At 42.5% G+C, this 25,457-nt stretch overlaps 2 protein-coding genes across 7 annotated transcripts; both read left to right on the top strand.

Moving 5' to 3' along the window:
- The first annotated feature begins 1,390 nt into the window (after positions 1 to 1,390).
- On the top strand, positions 1,391 to 17,528 carry ncmap (non-compact myelin associated protein). 4 transcript variants are annotated; one of them, XM_071327030.1, is made up of 4 exons: positions 1,391 to 1,855; positions 13,075 to 13,181; positions 13,684 to 13,768; positions 16,649 to 17,528. In XM_071327030.1, exons 2-4 carry the CDS (start codon positions 13,088 to 13,090, stop codon positions 16,914 to 16,916), a joined length of 447 nt encoding a protein of 148 aa, XP_071183131.1. In that variant the 5' UTR covers positions 1,391 to 1,855; positions 13,075 to 13,087; the 3' UTR covers positions 16,917 to 17,528. The 4 variants fall into 4 exon arrangements, with proteins under 4 accessions (XP_071183131.1, XP_071183132.1, XP_071183130.1 ...); XM_071327031.1 differs by lacking the exon at positions 1,391 to 1,855 and adding an exon at positions 2,041 to 2,081; XM_071327029.1 differs by lacking the exon at positions 1,391 to 1,855 and adding an exon at positions 2,098 to 2,249.
- A 4,273-nt stretch (positions 17,529 to 21,801) lies between these two features.
- On the top strand, positions 21,802 to 25,185 carry tmem234 (transmembrane protein 234). 3 transcript variants are annotated; one of them, XM_071327027.1, is made up of 5 exons: positions 21,802 to 21,886; positions 23,343 to 23,494; positions 23,651 to 23,717; positions 23,896 to 23,988; positions 24,151 to 25,185. In XM_071327027.1, the coding sequence occupies exons 1-5, from the start codon at positions 21,874 to 21,876 to the stop codon at positions 24,261 to 24,263; spliced, it is 438 nt and encodes a 145-aa protein (XP_071183128.1). In that variant the 5' UTR covers positions 21,802 to 21,873; the 3' UTR covers positions 24,264 to 25,185. The 3 variants fall into 3 exon arrangements, with proteins under 3 accessions (XP_071183128.1, XP_071183127.1, XP_071183129.1); XM_071327026.1 differs by having other exon boundaries at positions 21,875 to 23,171; XM_071327028.1 differs by lacking the exon at positions 21,802 to 21,886 and adding an exon at positions 21,894 to 23,171 and having other exon boundaries at positions 23,343 to 23,467.
- Positions 25,186 to 25,457: the final 272 nt, after the last annotated feature.

Here is a 25,457-nt window from a genome sequence, read left to right as displayed (position 1 = left end):
GCTGTAATCGCTCCCAAAGGTGATTCTAACATGTATTGACTCAGGAATAAATGAGATATTTCTGTATTTCATTTTCAATAAATGTACAAACATTTCTAAAAACATGTTTTCACTTTGTCATTATGGGGTAATGTGTGTACTGTAGATGGGTGAGAAAATAAGATATTTAATACATTTTCTATTCAGGCTGTAACACTGCAAAATGTGGAATAAGTCAGGTATGAATACTTTCTGAAGGCACTTTACATTACATTATTTTGATTGTTTTAGTCATTTAGTTAGTGACCAATCCAAAACATCCATTAATTCCTTGAAGTTACGGACAATGGAACGTTTCAGAGAGACTTCATACAATGAACATACAGACACGCACACACACACGCACACACACACACACACACACACGCACGCACGCACGCACGCACGCACGCACGCACGCACGCACGCACGCACGCACGCACGCACGCACGCACGCACGCACACACGCACGCACGCACACACACACACACGCACACACGCACACACACACACACACACACACACACACACACACACACACACACACACACACACACACACACACACACACACACACACACACACACACAGTCTTGTACAGCTAACCTTGTGGGGACATACAATTCAGTCCCATTCAAAATCCTATTTTCCCTAACCCCTAACCCTAAACCTAACCCTAATCCTAACCCGTACTCTTACCCTAACCCTAACCCTAACCTTAACCTTAACCCTAACCCTAACCCTAACCCTAACCCAAAAACCTAAACTTTATCCTAACCCTAAACCTAACCCTAGCTCCTAACCCTAACCCTACAACTAACCCTAGCTCCTAACCTTAATATTTAACTTAATTCTAACCCTAACACTAATTCTAACCTTAACCCTAAACCCCCTAGAAATAGCATTTGACCTTGTGGGGACTAACAAAATGACCCCAGTTGGTCAATTTTTACTTTGTTTACTATTCTTGTAGGGACTTCTGGTCCCCACAAGAATAGTTAAACACGTCCACACACACACACACACACACACACACACACACACACACACACACACACACACACACACACACACACACACACACACACACACACACACACACACACACACACACACACACACACACACACACACACACACACACACACACACACACACACACACACAGACAAAGACACACACTGCATTTACAGAGTTACAGCATAGCTGCCATCCTTACATGGACTGTAATGGTTTTTGTCTTTCGAGGTTGGGGCACCTACACACACACACACACACACACAATGATACACAGACAAAGCCGCACCCTCTGGATGCAATTGAGAGCTCCAGGGACTTGAGACAGGCAGGCTGGAGCAGAGGTATAGCTAGGCAGGCACCCTGAGACTGGAGGAGCGTCGTTTTAATCAATGCATGCAGCAGTGGCCAAGGCACGCCTAGGGCCAGGCAGTCGGACCTGAAAAACCAGCTGCTCAGAGTTACAGTTACCAAGCAGCGTGGCGTCCAGCCTCTACACACCACACTCCACAGAGAAGCAACAGAAACCATCCAACCAACCAACATTCTGTTGTGTTTTTTCTTCTCCCAACACCGTGCGTGAAGTGTGTGTAGTTTCTGCCGGTCGTCTGACTTTTTGAACGCTTTTCACTTTCAAGTAGCTTTTTTTTCTTCTACTTCGTTTGGCAAAGTAGCCCACTCCTCTCTACTCCAATCCCCTCCCCCGGCTTCGACGGTTTCTGAGTGGACTATGTCCCCTGTGGCTGAGGGAGTGGGAGCCAGGTGCTTCTCCTGAGGCTCCTGGAAGAAACGTCTGGGACAGAAAATCCGAGACAGTTAGGTGAGCAATCTGAAAGAGGGGAAAGTAGTGACAAAAGGTCTCTCACTTTCTTCCCCATATACTCTATCTCTACCAGTCTGCTGGGTTTCTGTGGTGTCTTTATGTGAGTTGGTTACTATACTGACTCACAGACAAGCTAATCTGGGAGTGGGCTAGAACTGGCAAGGGGAGGGGGTGTGGGGGGGGGGGGTAAGTCCTAGACGACGTGGCGACCGACATGCAGCAGGTGAGTCTCAGGTGGAACGCTGAAGTCAGAATAGCTGACATTCCAGAGAGGGGTAGTAAAGGATTTGGAATACTAGTTGCACTGCTATTACGGCTGAAAAAAATAGTTTGATGTCTCGTTCTCACTCTTCCTTTCTGGGTCGGATAGCTGATTCATGGGAACGTTGAGGTAACGTTACTGAGGCGCTTATCACCACGTTGATGGTTGAAGGGGACTGGGAAAGATCAATGCTTTGGGATAGAGGCTGACAAGGTAGCATTATGAGATGACTTTTTCTGAAAATAAGTTTTCACTTCTTGGACGTGACATGTCATATCATTCACAGAGGGTGGAATATGTTGTGTTGTTATTGTGTAAACATGTCATGACATATGTCATCAAAAACAAAAACATACGGGATGAATGAATGATGAAATCCTTCAGTATTCATTCAAATTTTTGGGGTCGATCTTTCTTATGAAAGCAGTAAAAACATTTTACAATCAACAATTATTCCCATATAGCATATTTGTTTCACATTGAAATGACAAAATGTGCCGTGTAATTACAGTGCATAGCTTAATGTGTACATTTTCTTGTATATGAAGACTGCTTCCTCTCAGTATTGTTCTAAAAGTAGATCAGTGACCTGCCATTCTGCTGTCCTTGGCTTCTCTCCAGTTGCTACAGAAAAGGTCATCGAGTCCTTGAGTTTTTTGAGGATGCTATTCTACACACAGTTCCACTATATTTAAGTGGTTTTATAAACTCAATATGTGCCTAATATCAAATTAATAGTGTTCGATCGTACCAGATGAACGTCTTGTTGGTGGCACAGTTCATCGTTGGAAGTCTCGTTTTGTGGAATCCTATAAATATATTTTTGTCACATACTGTACATCAGTAGTCAATTTCATATATATATATATATATATGATGGTGCCATGTTGAAAGTCACTGAGCTCTTCAGTAAAGCCATTCTATTGCCAATGTTTGTCTATGGAGATTGCATGGCTGTGTGCTCAAGCACACATTGAGCACACAGCCATGCAATCTCCATAGACAAATATTGGCAGTAGAATGGCCTTACTGAAGAGCTCAGTGACTTTCAACATGGCACTGTCATAGGATGCCACCTTTCCAACATGTCAGTTCTTAAAGTTTCTGCCCTGCTAGAGCTGCCCCGGTCAACTGTAAGTGCTGTTATTGTGAAGTGGAAACATCTAGGAGCAACAGCGGCTCAGCTGCAAAGTGGTAGGCCACACAAGCTCACAGAATGGGATCGCAGAGTGCTGAAGTTCGTAGCGCATAACAATCTTCTGTCCTCGATTGCAACACTAACTACCGAGTTCCAAACTGCCTCTGGAAGCAACATCAGCACAAGAAATGTTTGTCTAAGATCACCATGCGCAATGCCAAGCGTTGGCTGAAGTGGTGTAAAGCTCGCCGCCAGTTCCAGTGAAGGGAAATCTTAACGTTACGTCCTACAATTACATTATAGACGATTTTGTGCTTCCAACTTTGTGGCAACAGTTTGGGGAAGGGCCTTTCCTGTTTTGGTATGACAATACCCCTGCGCACAAAGCGAGGTCCATACAGAAATCGTTTGCTGAGATCGGTGTGGAAGAGTCGAGGCTGTTATAGCAGCAAACTGGGGACCAACTCTATATTAATGTATATATATATATGTAGAAAATAGTAAAAATAAAGAAAAACCCTTGAATGAGTAGGTGTGTCCAAACTTTGACTGGTACTATATATATACATATATATAGTACCATATATATATATATATATATATGTATATATATAGTACCATATAGTACCATAGTACCAGTCAAAAGTTTGGACACACCTACTCATTCAAGGGTTTTTCTTTATTTTTACTATTTTCGACATTGTAAAATAATAGTGAAGATATTAAAACTATGAAATAACACATAGGTCAGTCAATCCGGAAAATGTCAAGAACTTTGAAAGTTTCTTCAAGTGCTGTCGCAAAAACCATCAAGCGCTATGATGAAACTGGCTCTCATGAGGACCGCCACAGGAAAGGAAGACCCAGAGTTACCTCTGCTGCTGCAGAGGATAAGTTCATTAGAGTTACCAGCCTCAGAAATTGCAGCCCAAATAAATGCTTAAGAGTTCAAGTAATAGACACATCTCAACATCAAATGTTCAGACTGTGTGAATCAGGCCTTCATGGTCGCATTGCTTCAAAGAAACCACTACTAAAGGACACCAATAAGAAGAAGAGACTTGGATGGGCCAAGAAACATGAGAAATGGACATTAGACCGGTGGAAATTGATGAGTCCAAATTTGAGTTGTTTGGTTTCAACCGCTGTGTCTTTTAGAGACAGGAGTAGGTGAACGGATGATCTCTGCATGTGTGGTTCCCACCGTGAAGCATGGAGGAGGAGGTGTGATGGTGCTTTGCTGGTGACACTGTCTGTGATTTATTTAGAATTCAAGGCTCACTTAACCAGCATGGCTACCAAAGCATTCTGCAGTGATACGCCATCCCGTATGGTTTGAGCTTAGTGGGACTATCCTTTGTTTTTCAACAGGACAATGACCCAACACACCTCCAGGCTGTGTAAGGGCTATTTGACCAAGAAGAAGAGTGATGGAGTGCTGCATCAGATGACCTGGCCTCCACAATCACCCAACCTCAACCCACTTGAGATAGTTTGGGATGAGTTGGACCGCAGATTGAAGGAAAAGCAGCCAACAAGTGCTCAGTATATGTGGAAACTCCTTCAAGACTATTGGAAAAGCATTCCAGGTGAAGCTGGTTGAGAGAATGCCAAGACTGTGCAATGCTGTCATCAAGACAAAGGGTGACTACTTTGAAGAATCTGAAATATATTTTGATTTGTTTAACACTTTTTTGGTTACTACATGATTCCATATGTGTTATTTCATAGTTTTGATGTCTTCACTATTATTCTACAATGTAGAAAATAGTACATATGAAGAAAAACCCTTGAATGAGTAGGTCTGTCCAAACTTTTGACTGGTGCTGTATATATGCTAGATTTTATACACCTGTCAGCAACAATGTGGCTGAAATAGCCCAATCCACTAATTTGAAGGGGTGTCCACATACGTTTGTGTATATATATTTGTGTACAAAACATTAAGAACACCTTCCTAATATTGAGTTGGATTCACCAGGTCATGGAAACAGCAGGTGTTCTTAATGTTCTGTAAACTCAGTGGATATACAGGAAGTGCCAGAAATCCCTATGTTGATACATTTAATACATTTTGCCATTACAGATAAGTTCTTAATGTTTTACATAACTTAATTGCAAGATTAAATATCACCCTGATTTGGGATTTGGATACAATACATTCTCATCACTTCTAGAAGCAGTGATCTTGCGACTCTCAGTAAAGGCAACGCTTAAATGGTTGAGTGCCTGGGGCCTAGATGGTGCTCTTCAAGGATCAAGCCACTGGGGCCTGAAAAGTGGGCTGTAGGTGACAATTAATCAAACCTGCAGTGGAAAACTAGGAACCAATGAAAGTTTTCTGTAGTTTTAGCGTGTGACGAGGGGCCCGAACATTGCTGACGTTATTGCTTCGTGCCCTAATATGAAGAGCGGAACAACTAGGTGCACCTGTGCCATATTGACTGGTTCAATATTGACTCAGACCTTCATTTGATTAAGGTTGCTCACTGTACTGTGGGTTAAATCTGGGCATTTAAAAAAAAAAATAGAGGAAACTAAATTGTACTGCGGCGCTTGTCTGTTGGAAGTCAATTGTATGAAAAGAACAATAAAACATGATTTGTTTGCAGAGGGAAATGGAGAGGATATTATGCTTACAATGGGGATTTGTGGTTTGTGGAACAACATACAGTACACACATGCGGCTGAAAGGGTCAGAGAGGGGTTCGAGAGAAGTATAGATGGAAAAGAGGAAGAACAGCAAATAGAACAAAAGGTACAGTTGAAGTCAGAGTTTATAGTCGGGTTTATGTTCTGTGGACTATTCCCACTGGGCACAGACGTCAGTTCAATGTCTAGTTTTGATTTCCATTTGGTTGAGTTTGTCAACTAACGTGAATTCAATGTGAAATCAACAACAAACCTCACCATCTCATTGAATGTAGGTTAAAAGTTTGGTGAAGAAAAGACGAAATGCCCTTTACGTTGATGACTTTTTGCAAATTCAATCAGTTTTCCAAGTTGATTCAACGTCATCACATTGATTTTGGTAAAGAATACGTGGAAACAACGTTGATTCAACTAGTTTTTGCCCAGTGGGTTGGTTGTTGAATAAGTTCAGGTGTAAGGTAGGTCATTGCTAGCCTGGTTAATGCAATGCAGTGTTCAGCCTAGTTTAACCAGGTTTTGTCACTGCTGGCCTACTGTGCTATAGTTGAGCAAATTTTCTCAACGTTTCAATACCAATGGCATATGGTTGCTTATTGATCTCCAAACGTCCAGAGAATATCCCTAGAACGTCCGTGACTCACCTATACAGCATGTGATCCATTAGTTATCAATGGCTGTTACCTCAGTAAATAGCAAAGCTGATAAATAGAGAATGTCATTAGTAATCGCCCATGACCTAATGTTGAGTCAACATGAGAGAGTTGTGTGATGTTTGCTGCAGAGTTAGGAGACAGATGAAGTGTGGCAAAATCGGAATTGGAAACATTAGTTGAGGTAAATCTTGCCCTATTTTTTTCTGTTTCTGAAAATAAGACTATTTGTCAGTTGGCTGAGATATCGTTTCAAAAAGTTGAGAGTCAAAATGTATTTATTTGCACCTATGGCCCAATCTAATTCCAGCTGTACAGACCACATCTCCCTGTCTGGCATCAGTTGAGTTTAATGGGAAAGCCATGCGTGGGGGGGGGGGGTCATAAACTACATTTCACCTATCTTCCTGATTGTCCAGCTCAAAAAGGGATGTCATCCTAGAGTGGCCCTGGAAGTGAAATTCTGACTGCTGACCTCTGAGTGAACCTGGCAGTGGGTTTTGTCACCAGGCAGAGAGTACCCGGAAGCACTGGTCTGGAGCCAGCTTTTAAATATTGTTGTGATGGTTTTAGTTAGTTTTGTAGTTGTTAAGGCAGGTCCAGAATCAGATCAGTAGCCTATAGTTATACCTTGCTTAGTAGGATATGGCACAGGCTGTCACAGAGGTAGTTAGGATAGTGTTGGGCATTGGACTCTGTTAACCTGAGGGGTTTTAAATAAATCTCAGATACTGGCTGAGACGGCAATACTGTCTTGGTTCCATCATAACCGTGGGTAACACCAAAAATGGTTGATAAAGGGACAGTTCACCCAAATTACAAAATTACGCATCTGCTTCCTTACCCTGTAAGGAGTCTTTGGACAAGAGACATGCAATCCATTTGTTTACTTGGCTGCTGTCAACAAATGCTAACTTAAGTCACGTTAATATACCCTAAGTTAGCATGGAATAACAACAACATTATTGGATTCAGTCTTACCCATGGGCAACACAGAGAATGGTTCACCAAGGAGGTGTACCACTGATCCTTCGACTCACTTTTCTATTACGTTATTGAGGTTTTGTTAGAGCAAGGGTGTCTTACCAAGCATTGGGAACGTCAACAAAAGATCTTGAGAAGGAATAGGATCTGGCATTATAGGATAATTGTTCTTCTTTGCACTTATAACCTACTGTAAAGATATATGAAATGAGGGCTAGCATGATGACATGAATGGTTGTTGATTCATAAGGGTTGGATTGAAAGCAAATAATATCCCACTTAAATTGTGATTCTTTTACAATATAAAGTCAGTCACTTCGGAGACTTTTAAACACTTCCGATCTGTGTGTTAAATCCAACATGATCTCACTCGCTAGAGACCATGCTGTATGGAGACTCAGTGCTGATCTAGGATCTGTCCATACAATGTTATTCATTGTATGGACAGATCAGTACTCCTACTCCGAGGCACTTTGTGGATACGGACCCTGGTCTGATCAATGGAGACAATACTCTACTGGCTTGTGATTTAAACAATGTGCTACATAGTTTTCCCTCAGGGTTAGTGTCTATCTATCAGAAATACTGTTTATGTAGAAGTTGACTTTTCCAGCCAATGGATGGCTTATTATAAGTGGCCAATTGATTGGTTGATGAATTGATAAACTTGATTGGCTGTTACTATTTCGGGGGGGAAGTTGCTATGAGGCTGTTATGCTGATAGCGGTGAAGCAGAGACTAGACACTTCACTGCCAACATGTTCATCACTCTGGACAGTAGTTTGGATTTATGGAAAACAGACGTGGGGCCTCCCTGGTCCTGCCCCTGAACAGTTCTACTAGGCTTTTTATCAGTAGAGGAGGCAGCTACGCTCCCAGCGTGGAAAATATAATTGCTGTTGTGAAATTGTGGTGGTGAATCCATTTGAATGTAATCAGCTAGGAATAGTGCTGGCTTTTTGTTTCTCTGAGTGTGTGAGTGTGTGTGTGTGTGCGTGTGTGCAAGCAAGCATCCGTGCGTATGAGCATGCACGTGTGTGTGCGCGAGAATGTGCGCGGGAGCAGTACTAGTGGAACAGAGTCTGATCTTCCGTGTTCCAGGGTTTTGAGCTTTTTATAGCCAATGCAAATGTTGTTCTCTTTTGAAGCACCTGTTCAGATAAATGGGGGTCAATAGGGCGCTAGCTTAACCACCCAGCATGAGATGTGAGACTATTAATTTGTTCTCCATAATATCATATACAGTGCAATCGGAAAGTATTCAGACCCCTTTGACTTTTTCCACATTTTGTTACATTACAGCCTTATTCTAAAATTGATTAAGTTGTTGTTTCCCCACATCAATCTGCACACAATACCCCATAATTGTAACGTCCTGACCAGAGTTATTATGTGTTTTGCTTGTTTAGTGTTGGTCAGGACGTGAGCTGGGTGGGAATTCTATGTTGTGTGTCTAGTTTGTCTGTTTCTATGTCCAGCCTAATATGGTTCTCAATCAGAGGCAGATGGTAATCGTTGTCCCTGATTGAGAATCATATATAGGAGGCTTGTTTTGTGTTGGGATTTTGTGGGTGTTTGTTTCCTGTCTCTGTGATTGTCTGCACCAGATAGGTCTGTCTCGGTTTTTGCACATTTGTTATTTTGTATTGTTGTTTGTAGTGTTTTACTTGTTCTTTATTAAACATGTTTAACACTAGCCGCGCTGCACTTTGGTCCTCTCCTTCACCCCTGGAAGAAAACCGTTACAATAATGATGAGCAAAAACATGTTTTTAGAAAATGTAGCAAAATTATTACAAATAAAAAACTGAAATATCATATTTACTTAAGTAGTCAGACCCTTTACTCAGTACTTTGGCTGTGATTACAGCCTCAAGTCTTACACCTGTATTTTGGGAGTTGCTCCTATTCTTCTCTGCAGATCCTCTTAAGCTCTGTCAGGTTGGATGGGGAGCATCTCTGCACAGCTATTTTCCGGTCTCTCCAGAGATGTTCGATCGGGTACAAGTCTGGGCTCTGGCTGGGCCACTTAAGGACATTCAGAGACTTGTGCCGAAGTCACTCCTGCGTTGTCTTGGCTGTGTGTTTAGGATCGTTGTCCTGTTGGAAGGTGAACATTCGCCCCAGTCTGAGCTACTGAGTGCTCTGGAGCAGGTTTTCACCAAGGACCTTTCTGTACTTTTTGCTTCGTTCATCTTTTCCTCAATCCTAACTAGTCTCCCAGTCCCTGCAGCTGAAAAACATCCCCACAGCATGATGCTTCACGGTAGGCTTGGCATTCAGGCCAAAGAGTTCAATCTTGGTTTCATCAGACCAGATCATCTTGTTTCTCATGGTCTGCGAGTCCATTAGGTGTCTTTTGGCAAACTCCAAGCGGGCTGTCATGTGCCTTTTACTTCCATCTGACCACTCTACCATAAAGGCCTGATTGGTGGAGTGCTGTAGAGATGGTTGTCCTTCTGGAAGGTTCTCCCATCTCCAAAGAGGAACTCTGGAGCTTTGTCAGAGTAATCATCGGGTTCTTGGACATCTCCCTGACCAAAGCCCTTCTCCCCCGATTGGCCAGCTCTAGGAAGAGTCTTGGTGGTTCTTCCATTTAAAAATGATGGAGGCCACTGTGTTCTTGGGGACCTTCAATGCTGCAGATATTTTTTGGTACCCTTCCCCAGATCTGTGCCTCGACACAATCATGTCTCGGCATCAGGTATCAAGGTAAGACCCAGATGCAGACCGTGTCAAAGTAATAATGTTTATTACAGCAACAGGGGCAAAGGTACAGGACGGCGGGCAGGCTCAGGGTCAGGTCAAGCAGAGGTCGGTAATCCAGAGGTGGGGCAAAGGTACAGAACGGCAGGCAGGCTCAGGGTCAGACAGAGAACACAGGTATAAATTCACAGGGGATAAAGCGGAAGATGGGCGACACCTGGAGGGGGGTGGAGACAATCACAAAGACAGGTGAAACAGATCAGGGTGTGACACTCTGAGCTCTACGGACAATTCCTTCGACCTTGGTTTCTGCTCTGTCATGCACTGTCAACTGTGGGACCTTATATAGACAGGTGTGTGCCTTTCCAAATCATGGCCAATCAATTGAATTTACAACTCCAATCAAGTTTTAGAAACATCTCAAGGATGACAAATGGAAACAGGATTCACCTGAGCTCAATTTCGAGTCTCATAGCAAAGGGTCTGAATACTTATCTAAATAAGGCATTTCTGTTTTTTTTTAACTATACATTTGCAAAAATTTCTAAAAACCTGCTTTCGCTTTGTCATTATGCGGTATTATGTCTAGATTGATGAGGGGGAAAAAACGATTTAATCCATTTTAGAATAAGGCTGTAACAAAATGTGGAAAAGGTCAAGGGGTCTGAATACTTTCCTAATAGCTTTGAAATCATGACATTATGAAAATGTTACAATAAGAAAATAAGCAGTTTCTCGACTCATAAACGGACTTTCTAGAAGGGAGTGCGCGGCGAATGGCTATGCAACCGCATGACACAGCACGACAACGTGAATTTGATTGGCCAAGAATACCCACGCTTCGAGCATTCTGCATTTCTCCATTCATTTTCCCCACTGTTTACCATCTCCTTCCTTCGTATAAATATATCTGATACTTATTTTCTACTACAAAGATCTGGTCAAAGGTCAAATCATGAATGAGGCAAAGTGAAAGCGAGACAAGATAAACTACAAAACACTCAATCTCTAGAGGAAAAGGGAGACATCCATGTCCTGTTTCTACTCAGTGAAACACTGTATATAGCTAAGGCCATACAAACTCAATTCTATGTTTAACGGATGCCCCTCGAAATGAAATTAAAACGTGCTCGCTTTCCTCACAGAAAATAAGTAATCTGTTCAACATTTATTAACGTTTGTAGCGAGCACCTCAATCAACAACAGTTTTTAAATCAGCATTTAGAAAGGGAATTCCAAAAGGAAATAATGGGAAGGTTACGTGCCAAAAGAGATAGCACTGGCTGTAGCATCTGTATTGTTCTGTATATCTATGTAACCATATTCAATTGATGATTGATGATCACTTCACCAACATGATACGTCCATAAGATAATTGTAACCAAGTAAATTCATTTAAATATGGTGACTAATTGCAGCTTTTGTCTTGTCATGTGGAAGGCCACGGAAATATTTCATCCATATTTACTATGACATCACAGACCTTTAACGTCTGCACATTTTGTTTCATTCACAGTTTAGATGTTCACAATGTCATCATCTTCACAATGTCATCATATTGTCTGCATTTCAGATAGGCATTCTTGGAAAAAAAATTATTTTTAACATTTAGAGTGATGCACAATATGTTGTAAAATATGTTGTACAATATGCACCAAGGTAACAGACAGAGGATATGACGTAAACAAGGTTATTTTATTTTGATCAGGGCCGGTCTGTAACGATCGTTGTTGGAAGGATTGGACCAAGGTGCAGGGTGGAAGGCGTTCATCATTTTTATTAATGTGAACCAGCAACAAAACAATAAAGAGTAACAAAAGGAACGTGCAGCTTTGTAGTGCAAAAAGGCTACAAAAAAAAAACAGGATCCCACACACAACAGGTGGAAAAAGGCTGCCTAAATATGATCCCCAATCAGAGACAATGATAGACAGCTGCCTCTGATTGGGAACCATACCAGGCCAACATAGAAACGGAAAACTAGAATGCCCACCCTAATCACACCCTGACCTAACCAAATAGAGAAATAAAAGGATCTCTAAGGTCAGGGCGTGACACCGTCAGTCAAACATGCGACTGGAAACATGTTTTCTGGGAAATGAACGATACAGACACGGGAACGAGGAGAAACACATAGTATCACCGATATAAATATAATTGATGATATTTCTATGGTACTGTATCACCACTCCATTATACAATATGGTTCATGCTCAGGTATAGCATAAATGGGTGCCCAAGGTAGGGCAACTTCATTCCAATGGCTTTTGCCATGTGTTCATTAATTCATTCCACCCACTTGTATTCTGTCTTTCTCCTTCCACTCTTTCTCTTCCTTTCTCTATTTTCCTCACCCCTTTTGTTGGCGAGGATATGGCAGGCGTTACTAAGGTGGCTCTTGAACTCATAAAATGTAGTACGTTAATGACTCTGACTCATGTCAATCTCCATGCTTAGATTTCAAAATGCCTATGCTGCAGGCACATCGTTAATGTGACAGACTCTCTGCAGGGTGACACCAAACGCTAAGTTCATTAACAATCATCTAACAATAACCATCGTCTAACAAAAACCACTCTCTCGCAGGGTGACGCCAAGTTCATTAGCAATCATCTGACAATTACCTATGTAATAAAAAAAAGACGTTTTTATATGAAATGTGGAATTTTATTGCAGATATACAGTATCCTCTTTGCATGACACGTTTGTACCTTTTTAATGCACCCAACTGTAGTTAGAGGGAATCCTAATCATCAATGTGAAGGTTGACTGCAGGTCCCGGGAATCATCAGATGTCACGCTGCATGTTTTCTCTGTCTGCACAGGATATTGTTGAAGATGACTTCAACTGTCTCACCTGTGACCAACTTCACTAGAGTATTCTCCAATGCCACGATCACCACCAAATCCAATGAACAAATACTCACTCAGAGTAAGTGGGCGTGTGTGTACATGCGTGTGTTGTGTGCGTACATGCATGTGTACTGTATGTGACCTGGCTGGTGTGTGTGAGAACTGTTTGTTAACACAATTTTATTAGCAGTTTTTGTTACATTTCAGAAGTTAATAAACTATTCGTAATAGTTTCACAATGACACCAAGTAGTAGTAATCATTTAACACGCCTCCCCAAATGAAATTTGAAATCAATAGGAAATTATAGCCCTAGTTAAGATAAGCATGTGCTTATAAATAACATCCCAGTGCGTCACACAATCTAATCAAGATATACTGTATGGGAGTGGTAACAACTGAAACTCGACCCGTTCACTAAAGGATACATCTACAATCCCTCCACAATGCTATCAACAATGCCATAAACAATGAGAGGCAGCATGCTAGATGGCTGACGAATGAATGTTGATGACAGTATACTAAATGACCATTCACTCTCACAAATAAATAACATTGTTACCTCTTTGCTCATTTCCCCAGGTTCAGGGGCTATGATTGCTGTCATTGTCATTGGGATCATTATCCTTCTAACCATACTGCTTGTCATCCTGAGGACATACAACAGGTCAGGCTGCATTTCATATAAATAGGCCTCAATTACATTCTCAGTGACACAGTCAGCCATTGTAGGTTCCCTTTCAATTATTTGTTTCGAAATCTCACAGTGGGATTCACCAGAATCTCTAAAATCTCGAAGAACCAATCACAGAGACAGACAGGTCTAGTGGTAAAAAAGATGAGCCCCTCCCCTCATACTGAAGAGCCACTCGCCTGACCTCTGGTCATTCTCATCTCTCTTCCTCATCACGAAGAGTACTACTCTAGGCTGCTCAGCACGACTTGATCTGTTTTCAGGTTCAACTGTTCACAGGTGTGCTGCAAGGTTACGCCGCCAAGCGCAGGTTTTTCAGCTCTTGTCTTCTGCGTCACTGGTACTTCCTGTTTGAGTTTTTGCTTGTAAGCAGGAATCAGAAGGATAGAGTTATGGTCTGATTTGCCAAAGAGAGGGCCTTTTATGTGTTTCTGTATGTGGAGTAAAGTTGATCTAGAGTTTTGTTGCCTCTAGTTGCACAGGTGACATGCTGGTAAAAATGAGTTAAAACGGAGTGTCAGCATCGGTTCGTTGTGATAAATAGACAGCTACGAAAAATATACATAAACTCTCTTGGTAAATAATATGGTCTGCAGCTTATCATGCGGTATTCTAACTCAGGGAATCAAAAACGTGAGACTTCCGTAACATTAGAGATCGCACACCAGCTGTTGTTAACAAACAGACACACCTCTCCCCCTCTCGCCTTACCCAAGTCTGCCGTCCGGTCTTGACAATGCATATAAAAACCAGCGAGTTGTATATCCATGTCCTCGTTCAGCCACGACTCCGAGAAACATAGGATACTACAGTTTTTCAGGACCCGTTGATAGTATAGTCTCGAACAGAGATGACCCAGTTTCTCTCCAGTGACTGCACGTTTGCCAACAAAACAGAGGGCATTGGTGGTCTACATGCTCACGACGTAATCTCGCCGCCTCGCCTGCCTCTCTTTTGCCGCCGCTTCCTCTTTCGAGTCACAGGGATCAGGGCCTGGTACGTGGTAAGTAGAACATCCAGAGCTGCTGACTCGTTGAAGTAGAAAACTTCATCCAAAACGAGGTTAGGTCAATTACTTTCACTTTGTACGACTCATGTCCCGGGCGTGCTAAATGTAGGAGCGGACTTATTGTCCAGAGCGAATCATCATCACAGGGAATGGAAACCATCCCCAAGTGGTGAAACACGTCTTCTCCTATAAAGCCTCATACTCCCCACTCAGAGTGAGGGAAGAACGCTCGTTTCTCATCTTGGCAGCCCCTCGATGGCCAGGCAAGCTCTGGTTAGCAGAGATCATTATCCTGCTGTACGACGAGCCCTGGCAACTCCCGTTATACAGGGATATTCTGACCCAAGTGAACTGAGACATTGTCCACCCTCACCTGCAACACCATGGCCCTCTGGGCCTGGCCCATGAGGTTCAATCTGGATGTGACAGGCCTGCCTCTTTGAGTCATTGACTATGTAGAGTGCCAGGGCCCCTTCTACACGCTCGCTGCATGAAAACAAGTGGTGCATTTTTTAGAAGTGGTGTGACCAAAAACAGATCATTCCTTACCAATGTTCTGTATCCGAGGTGTTATGCTTTTTGCAGTACCTTATGGACAGGGGAAAGGCTTTATCCACTGTTAAGGTCTATCTAGCCGCTATCTCGGCCTGTCATATAGGCTTCAACAATAACATGGTGGGAAAACACCCCCTGTTATGTTGTTTCATGAAGGGGGCACAGACGTTTTAGCTGCTGGAAAGTGTGGAGATATATGTCCTTTAACACTGTTTTTACATTTGCAAAGAGAGTGAGTGTCTACAGTTTGCCCGGGGCTTTTCCAAGGTTTCCTTGTTGCCCAACCCTGCCTTGATGCCTAAGGTCAGGGCAATAACAATTTTCTTGCCTTGGAGCTTGTGGTTTTCCACCCACCGCCTTTCACTTCGACCAAAGAAGAGCGGTTCCACCGTTCGTGTCCAGTATGCGCGTTGCACATAGAACAAGAGCTTTACGCAAGAGCAACCAACTCTTTGTGTCCTTGGTGCCTCCCTGCAAGGGAAGGCCCTTCTCTCATCAATGGTTATCACATTGGATCGTGGAAGCTATTATATTGGAAGGGGGTTACAGCCTCCAAAAGGCCTGAGGGCTCACTCCATTAGAAGTATGGCTACTTCTTGGGCGCTGTTTAACAGGAATCTCCTTGCAGGAGATTTACGATGCGGCTTGTTTGGCAACCCCTCAAACTTTTATGAGGTTCTACAGGCTAGACTTGACTGCGCATTCCTTGGTGCATGCTGCCCATTCTTCTGAGAGCATGTGCGATACGGGAGTTGGCCATATCCCACTGTGAGATATCAAAACAAGATATCTCTGATATTATCAGTGCGATATCTCACCACATTCCCCTACTCACAAGAGTGTGAGGAAGTTTGACATGCTCGAAAATGACCAGCGGGCAAGTATCTCCGACAGATGTGTGTGATTGGTTCTTCGAGGGCTGTACAATTGAAAAGTAAACTCACACACCTATTGTGTTACAAGGTGCATGGAGAAAAACTGAAAACACTGGATATAAAGCAAAACTCCTGCACACTGGTGATCCTGATGCTTCAGAAAATATTATGGATCTCATAGAATAACTGTGCTATAACAACTCAATTATGTTTTAGCAAATGTATTATTGAGTGTATATGTTCTGCTAATCCAGATGGTATTGACTTTTTGTGATTAGTCATTAGAAATTAACTAGAATTTTAAAATGCAATGTATTATCTATTTCGCTATAGTGAGGGCTTTGACAGGTTACATTATCAGGAAAAACTCAGGGCCCTGAGATGGATCTTTATATGTATTTTACCCTTCACCAGGCGGACACATGCGTCCAGAGTGCTGGGTACAGGCTCCAAAGGGCCACCTCGACAGAAGATGTCCTCTTCCACAGTGCAGACCAGCATGCCCTTGGGGAACTCTGTGTCTGGGAGCTTTGCGCTGTCAAGTAGTATGTCCGAAAATGGATTCCGGCTGCCCCGAGTGGAACTAAACAGCCTGGACCAAAACAACTTGGAGCAACAAAGCAGAATCAGCGATTCGACAGTAGTCACCATACATGATACTCCATCACTAGGGAATACATAGCAGGCCGCTAACTTATTGGACAGGTGACAAATTCAGCATATAATGCTTGGAAAGGAAACCTTTATTATGAACAAAGTGGTTCTATAGGAACGCAATGAATATGCATGGGCACTCCTGTGGACATAAACAATTGCTTTCTTGACTACAGTGTTCAGGACATGGACAAAATTATCCTGCTGTCTGTGCATTTGCAGCTGTGCTACCAACAACCACGAGGATAAGCGTTGGAGGAGAGATGTGTACAAGATTTACGGCATGAACATGGTATCACGTCTAGTTTTTCTGTGTGCGTACGTTTCTGTGAGGGACTTGTTCACAGGGTTTTACATTTATTCACATTATTCTGATGTAAGATTATTATTATTTTTTTATCTGAATAATGTTGTTGTGGTTTTCAGGAAAAATCATGAGAATGTTTCTGTGAAAAGTCGATACTGGTTTGAATCCCTGTGGAGATCTAGATAGCATACAATTATGAAATAATAAGTCCCAATTAGTTTGATTCCAAAGGATTTTGCAATATTCACTCACCCTATCCTGTGATTATTTTTGCTTGTTGTTATTTCATTGAAATTAATATTGAAAATAAATATTGATATTTCTAAAAGCTTGTGCATGTTTCTGCGTGAATATGATTACATTTGCATTCCGTCATTTACAGTGCATTCGGAAAGTGTTCAGACCTGTCAGATCTCCCCAAGGAGATGTGGGTGTGGAGTCAGGCGCAGGAGAAACAAGTTCCAAAGAAAAGGGTGTTTATTTTAACTAGCTCAAAAAACAACAGGAACACCGGACTACAGCAATATCCACGAAAACCCCACTCAGACACAGTCTATGGGAAAAAACACCTGTAAAACATGAGCTAATGAAAACGAAACCCAAACTCACTGTCAGTTCAAACGAAAACAATCTCGCACAAAACCTCAAAGGAAATGTAGAATTAAATACCCCCCCTAATTAACCAAAATGAAACCAGGTGAAACACAAAACAGACATAACCAAAAGAAAAGGAAAAAGGATCGGTGGCAGCTGGTAGACCGGCGCCGACGACCACCGAGCGCCGCCCGAACAGGGAGAAGAGCCACCTTCGGTGGAAGTCGTGACAGTACCCCCCCCCCCCCTGATGCGCGGCTCCCACGGCGCGCCGATGCCGGCCTCGAGGATGACCCGAAGGGCGAGGCGCAGGGCGATCAGGATGGAGGCGGTGGAACTCACCCAGCAGAGATGGGTCCAAGATATCCCCCACCGGCACCCAGCACCTCTCCTCCGGACCGTACCCCTCCCAATCCACGAGGTACTGCAGGCCCTCCACCCGACGTCTAGAGTCCAGGATGGACCGTACAGTGTACGCCAGACCCCCCTCGATATCCAGGGGGGGCGGAGGGACCTCCCGCACCTCAACGTCCTGTAGTGGACCAGCTACCACCGGCCTGAGGAGAGACACATGAAACGAGGAGTTAATACGATAGTAAGAGGGGAGCTGTAACCTATAACACACCTCGTTTATTCTCCTCAGGACTTTAAATGGCCCCACAAACCGCGGACCCAGCTTCCGGCAGGGCAAGCGGAGAGGCAGGTTTCGGGTCGAGAGCCAGACCCTGTCCCCTGGTGCGAACACGGGGGCCTCACTACGCTAGCGGTCACCTTCTGTCGCCCACCGGCCCGGGATTCCTGGACGGCTCTCCAGGTCTCCTTTGAGCGCTGCACCCAATCCTCCACCGCAGGAGCCTCGGTCTGACTCTGATGCCACGGTACCAGGACTGGCTTATAGCCCAACACATACTGAAACGGCGACAGGTCCGTGGAGGAGTGGCGAAGTGAATTCTGGGCAATCTCGGCCCAAGGGCGACCGCCGAGCGCCGCCCGAACAGGGAGAGGAGCCACCTTCGGTGGAAGTCGTGACAAGACCCCTTTACATTTTACACATTTTGTTACGTGACAGCCTTATTCTAAAATGGATTACATCATTTTTTCCCCCTCATCAATCTACACACAATATCTCATAATGATAAAGGTTTTTAGACATTTTTGCAAGTAAAAAATATATGTAAAAAATGAAATATCACATTTACATAAGTATTCAGACCCTTTACTCAGTACTTTGTTTGAAGCACCTTTGGCAGTGATTACAGCCTCCAGTCTTCTTGGGTATGACGTTACAAGCTTGGCACACCTGTATTTTGGGAGTTTCTCCCATTCTTCTCTGCAGATCCTCTCAAGCTCTGTCAGGTTGGATGGGGAGCGTTGCTGCACAGCTATTAACAGGTCTCTCCAGAGATGTTCGATTGGGTTCAAGTCCGGGCTCTGGTTGGGCCACTCAAGGACATTCAGAGACTTGTCCCGAAGCCAATCCTGCATTGTCTTGGCTGTGTGCTTGGGGTCATTGTCCTGTTGAAAGGTGAACCTTCGCCCCCAGTCTGAGGTCCTGAGCACTCTGGAGCAGGTTTTCATCAAGGATCTCTCTGTACTTTGCTCCGTTCATCTTTCCCCTCGACCCTGACCAGTCTCCCAGTCTCTGCCGCTTAAAAACATCCCCAAGGCATGATGCTGCCGCCACCATGCTGCACCGTAGGGATAATGCCAGGTTTCCTTTAGACGTGACGCTTGGCATTCAGGCCAAATAGGTCAATCTTGGTTTCATCAGACCAGAGACTCTTGTTTCTCATGGTCTGAGAGTCCTTTAGGTGCCTTTTGGCAAGCGGGCTGTCTTGTGCCTTTAACTGAGGAGTGGCTTCCGTCTGGCCACTGTAGCATAAAAGCCTGATTGGTGGAGTGCTGCAGAGATGGTTGTCCTTCTGGAAGGTTCTCCCATCTCCACAGAGGAACTCTGGACCATCGGTTTCTTGGTCACTTCACTGACCAAGGCCCTTCTCCCCCGATTGCTTAGTTTGGCCGGGGGGCCACAGCTCTATGAAATCTTAGTGGTTCCAAACTTCTTCCATTTAATAATGATGGAGGCCACTGTGTTCTTGGGGACCTTCAATGCACTGTAGCAGACAGAGTGTTTTATATTGGATAGTTAGTAGATATTTGTTCTTCTCTCATCAATAGCTATTTAACCAAGTATGCAATGCCTATGAAAATGGTATACTCTGAATCAGGGGTGGATGGAGAAAAATCCACACTTTAGATTTTTATAAATGTAGATTTTTTTTATTTTTCAGATTTCAATCTTCAATAACTTTCAAAAAAAGCATGCCATGTCTATGGAAATGATATATTCTGAATCAGGGGAGGATGGAGAAAAATCCACACGATTTAGATTTTTATGGGGGAGGGGTTCAATCTTTAATAGCTCAAACATTCAGTGCCCTCATCTGGTAGAAAGTAGCCATTGGCAGAATTCTGAGGCTGCATTACAGATCTCCATTAGTTTCAAGTTGCAATGCGTTTGGGAGTCATTTAAAGTGGAACTGACAGCATTTTAGCAACATTACATCTTATTCAAATCTGTTCATATTCACCCTCAGGAAGAATGACATGTATTTAAATTTTTATAATTTTTGAGAAGTGAGATCTTAGATATTGTAACGCTCAAAGAGTGAATGGGTGTAGTCAGGCGCAGAGAGCAGAGGATACGGGAAAAAAACACGCTTTAATGTCCAACCAAAAAAGGTACAAAAGGTAACGCGGAACATAGGCGTAATACACTCCACCTAAGTACCCGAACGGGAAGGGGAGCCAACTTCGGTGATATTCGTGACAGATATGGTCATTTTCACATTTTCATACTTTCATAGAATGTTTGGGAATGATGTGGAGTAAAGCATTTGTGAAAATTCTTTAGCAGCCGTGGGTTGGACAATTGATAGTACATTTTTACATTATGTAATGTTCACTTGAACAGAAACAGTGCTGTACTGAACGACCAGTTGACAAACTGGGAGGTGTTGGGTTGTGGGTTGGGGAACACTGTCAGCATGGCCACTGCCCTTTAAATATGTCACTCATTGCTTCAGCCCACACCTTGCCACACACACCAAACATAAGCAAAAATAAATCAAAGGCTGTTCAAGAACATACAAGAACGTTTTTGGGAAACGTGTTAATCTGTACAAACCATTCCGCAACGTAGCAAACGTTCAAGGGAACTGAATGGACCTCCGCACCGGACTCTACACAGACCTGTGCACCATAGTCAAGCAGAGCTACAGTAGGCTTATATGCAAATAAGCTATATGGCCATCATTCACTTTGAACTGGACTGTGTGTTTGCAGGCACTAGCAACAGCGGCACTTTAGATCATTAGAAAGCATTTGCCAAAAGCCACAAAATACAAATACCTAAATCGATTTCTGTAAATATGTAAATACCACAGGAGTCCGCTTACATTTGGGAACTTTACAGTCCTATTGCTCAAACAATCATGAAGAGCACAGGAGTTTGGTGCCACCTTAATTGGGGAGGATGGGCTCGTGGTAACGGCTGGAACTGAATAAGTGGATGCAAAAATGGGGTGGAGGCAGCAAATATTACCAGGCCAGCTGTGATTTACAACCTAATACCAAGAAATTTATTGGTGAATGAGTTATATTTGCCTGAATTTCCTAGTTAAATAAAGGTTAAATAAAATAAAATAAAAATACCTATTAAATCGGGCATTAATGTCTTACTCTATGTCATGGAATTTTGAGTGAAATATAACCTATTTTTTAAAACATCTTATAAAGTTGATGTTCTAGCATAAACTGGGAATTTGATATTTTTGACTGATATGATTGTCTGTTTTATATCTGCAAAGTACTTCAACCTGTCTGTTTCAGTTTAAGATGTTACAGTAAATTGATTAAGACCATAATGCTTGACCAAATATATATATTTACATTTTATGCTTTTATTTCGCTTCTGAAATAAAACTATCAGATATAATTACTACGTTTGACGGAGTGTCCAGCCAACGTTGTAGAACTGTTTACCGTAGGTGACTTGAATGCGACTCAGTACTCGTGTTTAACAATGGTGTCCGTGGGTAAGTACAGTAACTAGCGAGTAAATCGGGTATACTAGCGTAGCTATATACTTACACATTGCTCTCTAACAGTCCTTATTTATTGTATTAGTCATACAATGAAACCGAGCTTGCTGAATTTATTATTTACTGAGGTTATAATAACTGTGATTACAAGAGAAAAAGAATTAGCGAGGGCTTTGCTAGGCAGCTTCCGGGTAGCATTATCTAGCTAAGGGAAAGTCAAAAGTTAGTCACTTGTAGCTAGCTATCAATCAATTTATAAAAGAGTTTGAACATATTTACATGAACGTTAAATGCACACGTTTTGAACAGTTCAACAGACCATGGGGAAAGTGGGGAAATATGTATGTGTAACACCTGTTGTGTAAAATACATATTGAGCAAATGTCATAAGCTAAAGAGCTTTATCTTTTTGTACTCTCACTTTTCTGGCCATAATAACAAATCAAATGTTATTGGTCACATACACGTGATTAGCAGATGTTATTGCGGGTGTAGCGAAATGCTTGTGCATCTAGCTCGACAGTGCAGTAATATCTAACAAATTACACAACATATACCCACTACACACAAATCTAAGTAGGAATGAATTAAGACTATACACATTTGGAAGAGCGATGTCAGAGCAGAATGGAATGGACTAAGATAGAAGTATGGAATACAGTATATGAGATGAGTAATGCAAGATATGTAAACATTATTAAGTGAATGAGATACCGTAGAATAGTATAGAACAGTATATACATATGAGGTGAGTAATGCCAGATATGTAAACATTAAGTGACTAAGATACTGTAGACTAGTATAGAATACAGTATATACATATGAGATGAGTAATGCCAGATATGTACACCTTATTAAAGTTACTAGTGTTCCATTCCTTAAAGTGGCCAGTGATTTCTAGACTGCCTATAGGCAGCAGCCTCTAATGTGCTAGTTATGGCTGTTAACAATCTGAATGCCTTGAGATAGAAGCTGTTTTTCAGTATCTCGGTCCCAGCTTTGATGCACCTGTACTGACCTCGCCTTCTGGATGATAGTGGGGTGAACAGGCAGTGGCTCGGGTGGTTAATGTCCTTGATGATCTTTTTGGCCTTCCTGTGACATCAGGTGCTGTAGGTGTCCTGGAGGGCGGGTAGTTTGCCCCTGGTAATGCATCGGGAGACTGCACCACCCTCTGGAGAGCCTTGCGGTTGCGGACAGTACAGTTGACGTACCAGGCGGTGATACAGCCTGACAGGATGCTTTCAAATGTGCATCTGTAAAAGTTTGAGGGTTTTAGGTGACAAGACAAATATAATAATTGAGTGGTTGTTGGCATTGCACACAGGCATTGTTGTTTGTCCAACATGAGTACCATTATCAACTGAAATTGTGTTTATCCTAAACTTATAATTAACAGTTTGAATCCAATTTAATCAAGACAGATGATTGACAGACATTTCATTTCTAGTGGAGGTACTATGCCTCCTGCTGGTAGCTGTGCTGTGGGGCTGCACCAACCCATTTCTGAAGAGAGGCACAGAGGGGATTGAACATGTGAAAAAGGATAACAAGTTTCTTCAGTTCCTGGCAGAAGTTAAGTTCCTGTTTTTAAACATCAAGGTAAATTGACACTTGTATTTGGAGGGACTGAAACTTTTTCCATTTAGGCCTATAGTCTTGTATGTAATTCTTAATTGATGCAAATGCACTTTCCATGCTTTTCCTGTTATTTATAGCAGATGTAGCCTATAGCAACGTGTCCCTTTACATTTGCAGTACCTGATACCATTCCTACTGAATCAGAGTGGGTCCTTGGTGTACTACTTCACTCTTGCCACCACAGGTTAGCTACATCTTACTACTAAGACATGTTGAACTACAGTATGACTGTTTTACACATCGACCGCTCACAATCTCATCCTCCTCAGGTTTCTCTTATCTCCAAATCACATGATTGAAGTTGCCCCTAGATGCAGATTTTTCTTCCTCACCCTTTCCCCCCCCCTCCTCCCCTCATACAGATCTGTCTCTGGCTGTGCCTGTGGCCAACTCCCTCACCTTCCTCTTCACCATGCTCACTGGGAAGCTACTCGGGGAGGAGTTTGGAGGGAAAAGTAAGTGTTGTGTGGTTATGATGTCACCACTCTCCAAACATAATGGCACACATTCTACAACATTGCCATCGCTCTCTGGGCTGTTTGGTTAGCCTTAGCACACATTGCATTGAGAATTGTCTCATTTTTCACACGCTGTCTCTGTGTGTTTGTTTGTTGCAGGAGCTGTTGGAGGAATGGTCCTCACCATGGTGGGCATCACTCTATGCATAGTGAGCTCCATCAGTGAGACTGAGAGCAAGGGGCAGCAGAATGGCACGAAGGTCTCACCATAGAAATAGATACTGTATCAGTACAGTACTGTATATCTCTATGGGTCTCGCTCTAAAAAAAGATGACTGGACACATTTTAAAAAGGTTCTATCCCATACCACCCAGTTCAAGTTATTGTTTCCTGTCTAGGGTACTTTCTATAGGCTTAGTTATGTCTTCAATAGAAGTGACTTTATGCTACATAACATATTTCAACTACAGCGGTGTTTAGGCTATCCAAAGGGACCAAAGCATATCGCTGTAGAACACAACATTTTGTAACAGATCATGAAAATGAGAGCTTCTTATTGGACAAGTTCAAGTAGTAAGCTACCTCCTCAGTCCCTGTTTCAAAACGTTTTCTCCCTACTGGACACAATCCTGACCTATACCAGCCAGGCAGTAGAGTGATTGGACAATATGTAGAAGAGAATGCAAATGAGCTTAGTGGGAACTCATCATGAACAATGTTGTGGCTCCCACACCTTATAACAACTGTGACAGTGTTCAAGTAGGGTTTATTCCAGCCAGGGTCCAGATTTATTGCCTATCTAGTTAATGCCGAGCCAGCCATTCTTGACACTTTGCTGCCATGTGTGAATACTGCCCATAGAAACACTAGGCTATAGGCCTATAGAAGACCACAGTCAATGTGTTAGTGTTGAAAATAGACCAACTAGAGTTCACGTCTTGAAATCACAGTGCTGCTACTGTATACCAAGGTCAGAGAAACTGTTATTACATTGTAATGTCTTAATGTAACTTATTTTGATATGAAACTACGAAGGCGTTCCATGCAAGGTGATATGTTGAGTGGGGAAAAACTGTAGTCTGCTGTTTTATTGCACTTTTTATTCAGAAATAATGGCATTTAACCCAAAATGCTTATACTGTACAATCAGAGGACGTTGCTGTTTTTTGTAAGATAAAATATTTCATATTGTATATTTCCAAGTTTATTTTGATGAAGAGGAATTCTTTACATTCAATGTACACTACCGTTCAAAAGTTTGGGGTCACTTTGAATTTTTTTTATACACTTTTTTTTAAAGCAAATTTTTAGTCCATTAAAATAGCATCAAATTGATCAGAAATATAGTGTAGACATTGCTAATGTTGTAAATGACTATTGTAGCGGGAAACGGCAGATAAAAAAAATGGAATATCTACATAGGCGTACAGAGGCCCATTATCAGCAACCATCACTCCTGTGTTCC

Source organism: Salvelinus alpinus, chromosome 9 (assembly GCF_045679555.1).
Source record: "Salvelinus alpinus chromosome 9, SLU_Salpinus.1, whole genome shotgun sequence".
Classification (NCBI taxonomy): Eukaryota; Metazoa; Chordata; class Actinopteri; order Salmoniformes; family Salmonidae; genus Salvelinus; species Salvelinus alpinus.
The sequence above is the reverse complement of the archived record's forward strand: the minus strand, read 5'-3'. Positions and strand labels throughout refer to the sequence as shown.

What these genes read in the sequence shown, in the direction of transcription:
- ncmap (XM_071327029.1), top strand. An exon ending in TGAACAAATACTCACTCAGA is followed by an intron (nt 13,182 to 13,683) that starts GTAAGTGGGCGT and finishes TCATTTCCCCAG; the next exon opens with GTTCAGGGGCTATGATTGCT. An exon ending in ATCCTGAGGACATACAACAG is followed by an intron (nt 13,769 to 16,648) that starts GTCAGGCTGCAT and finishes ACCCTTCACCAG; the next exon opens with GCGGACACATGCGTCCAGAG.
- tmem234 (XM_071327026.1), top strand. Translation starts at nt 23,141, where the DNA reads ATGTGCATCTGTAAAAGTTTGAGGGTTTTAG. An exon ending in TCCTGTTTTTAAACATCAAG is followed by an intron (nt 23,495 to 23,650) that starts GTAAATTGACAC and finishes TTACATTTGCAG; the next exon opens with TACCTGATACCATTCCTACT. An exon ending in GGAGGAGTTTGGAGGGAAAA is followed by an intron (nt 23,989 to 24,150) that starts GTAAGTGTTGTG and finishes TGTTTGTTGCAG; the next exon opens with GAGCTGTTGGAGGAATGGTC.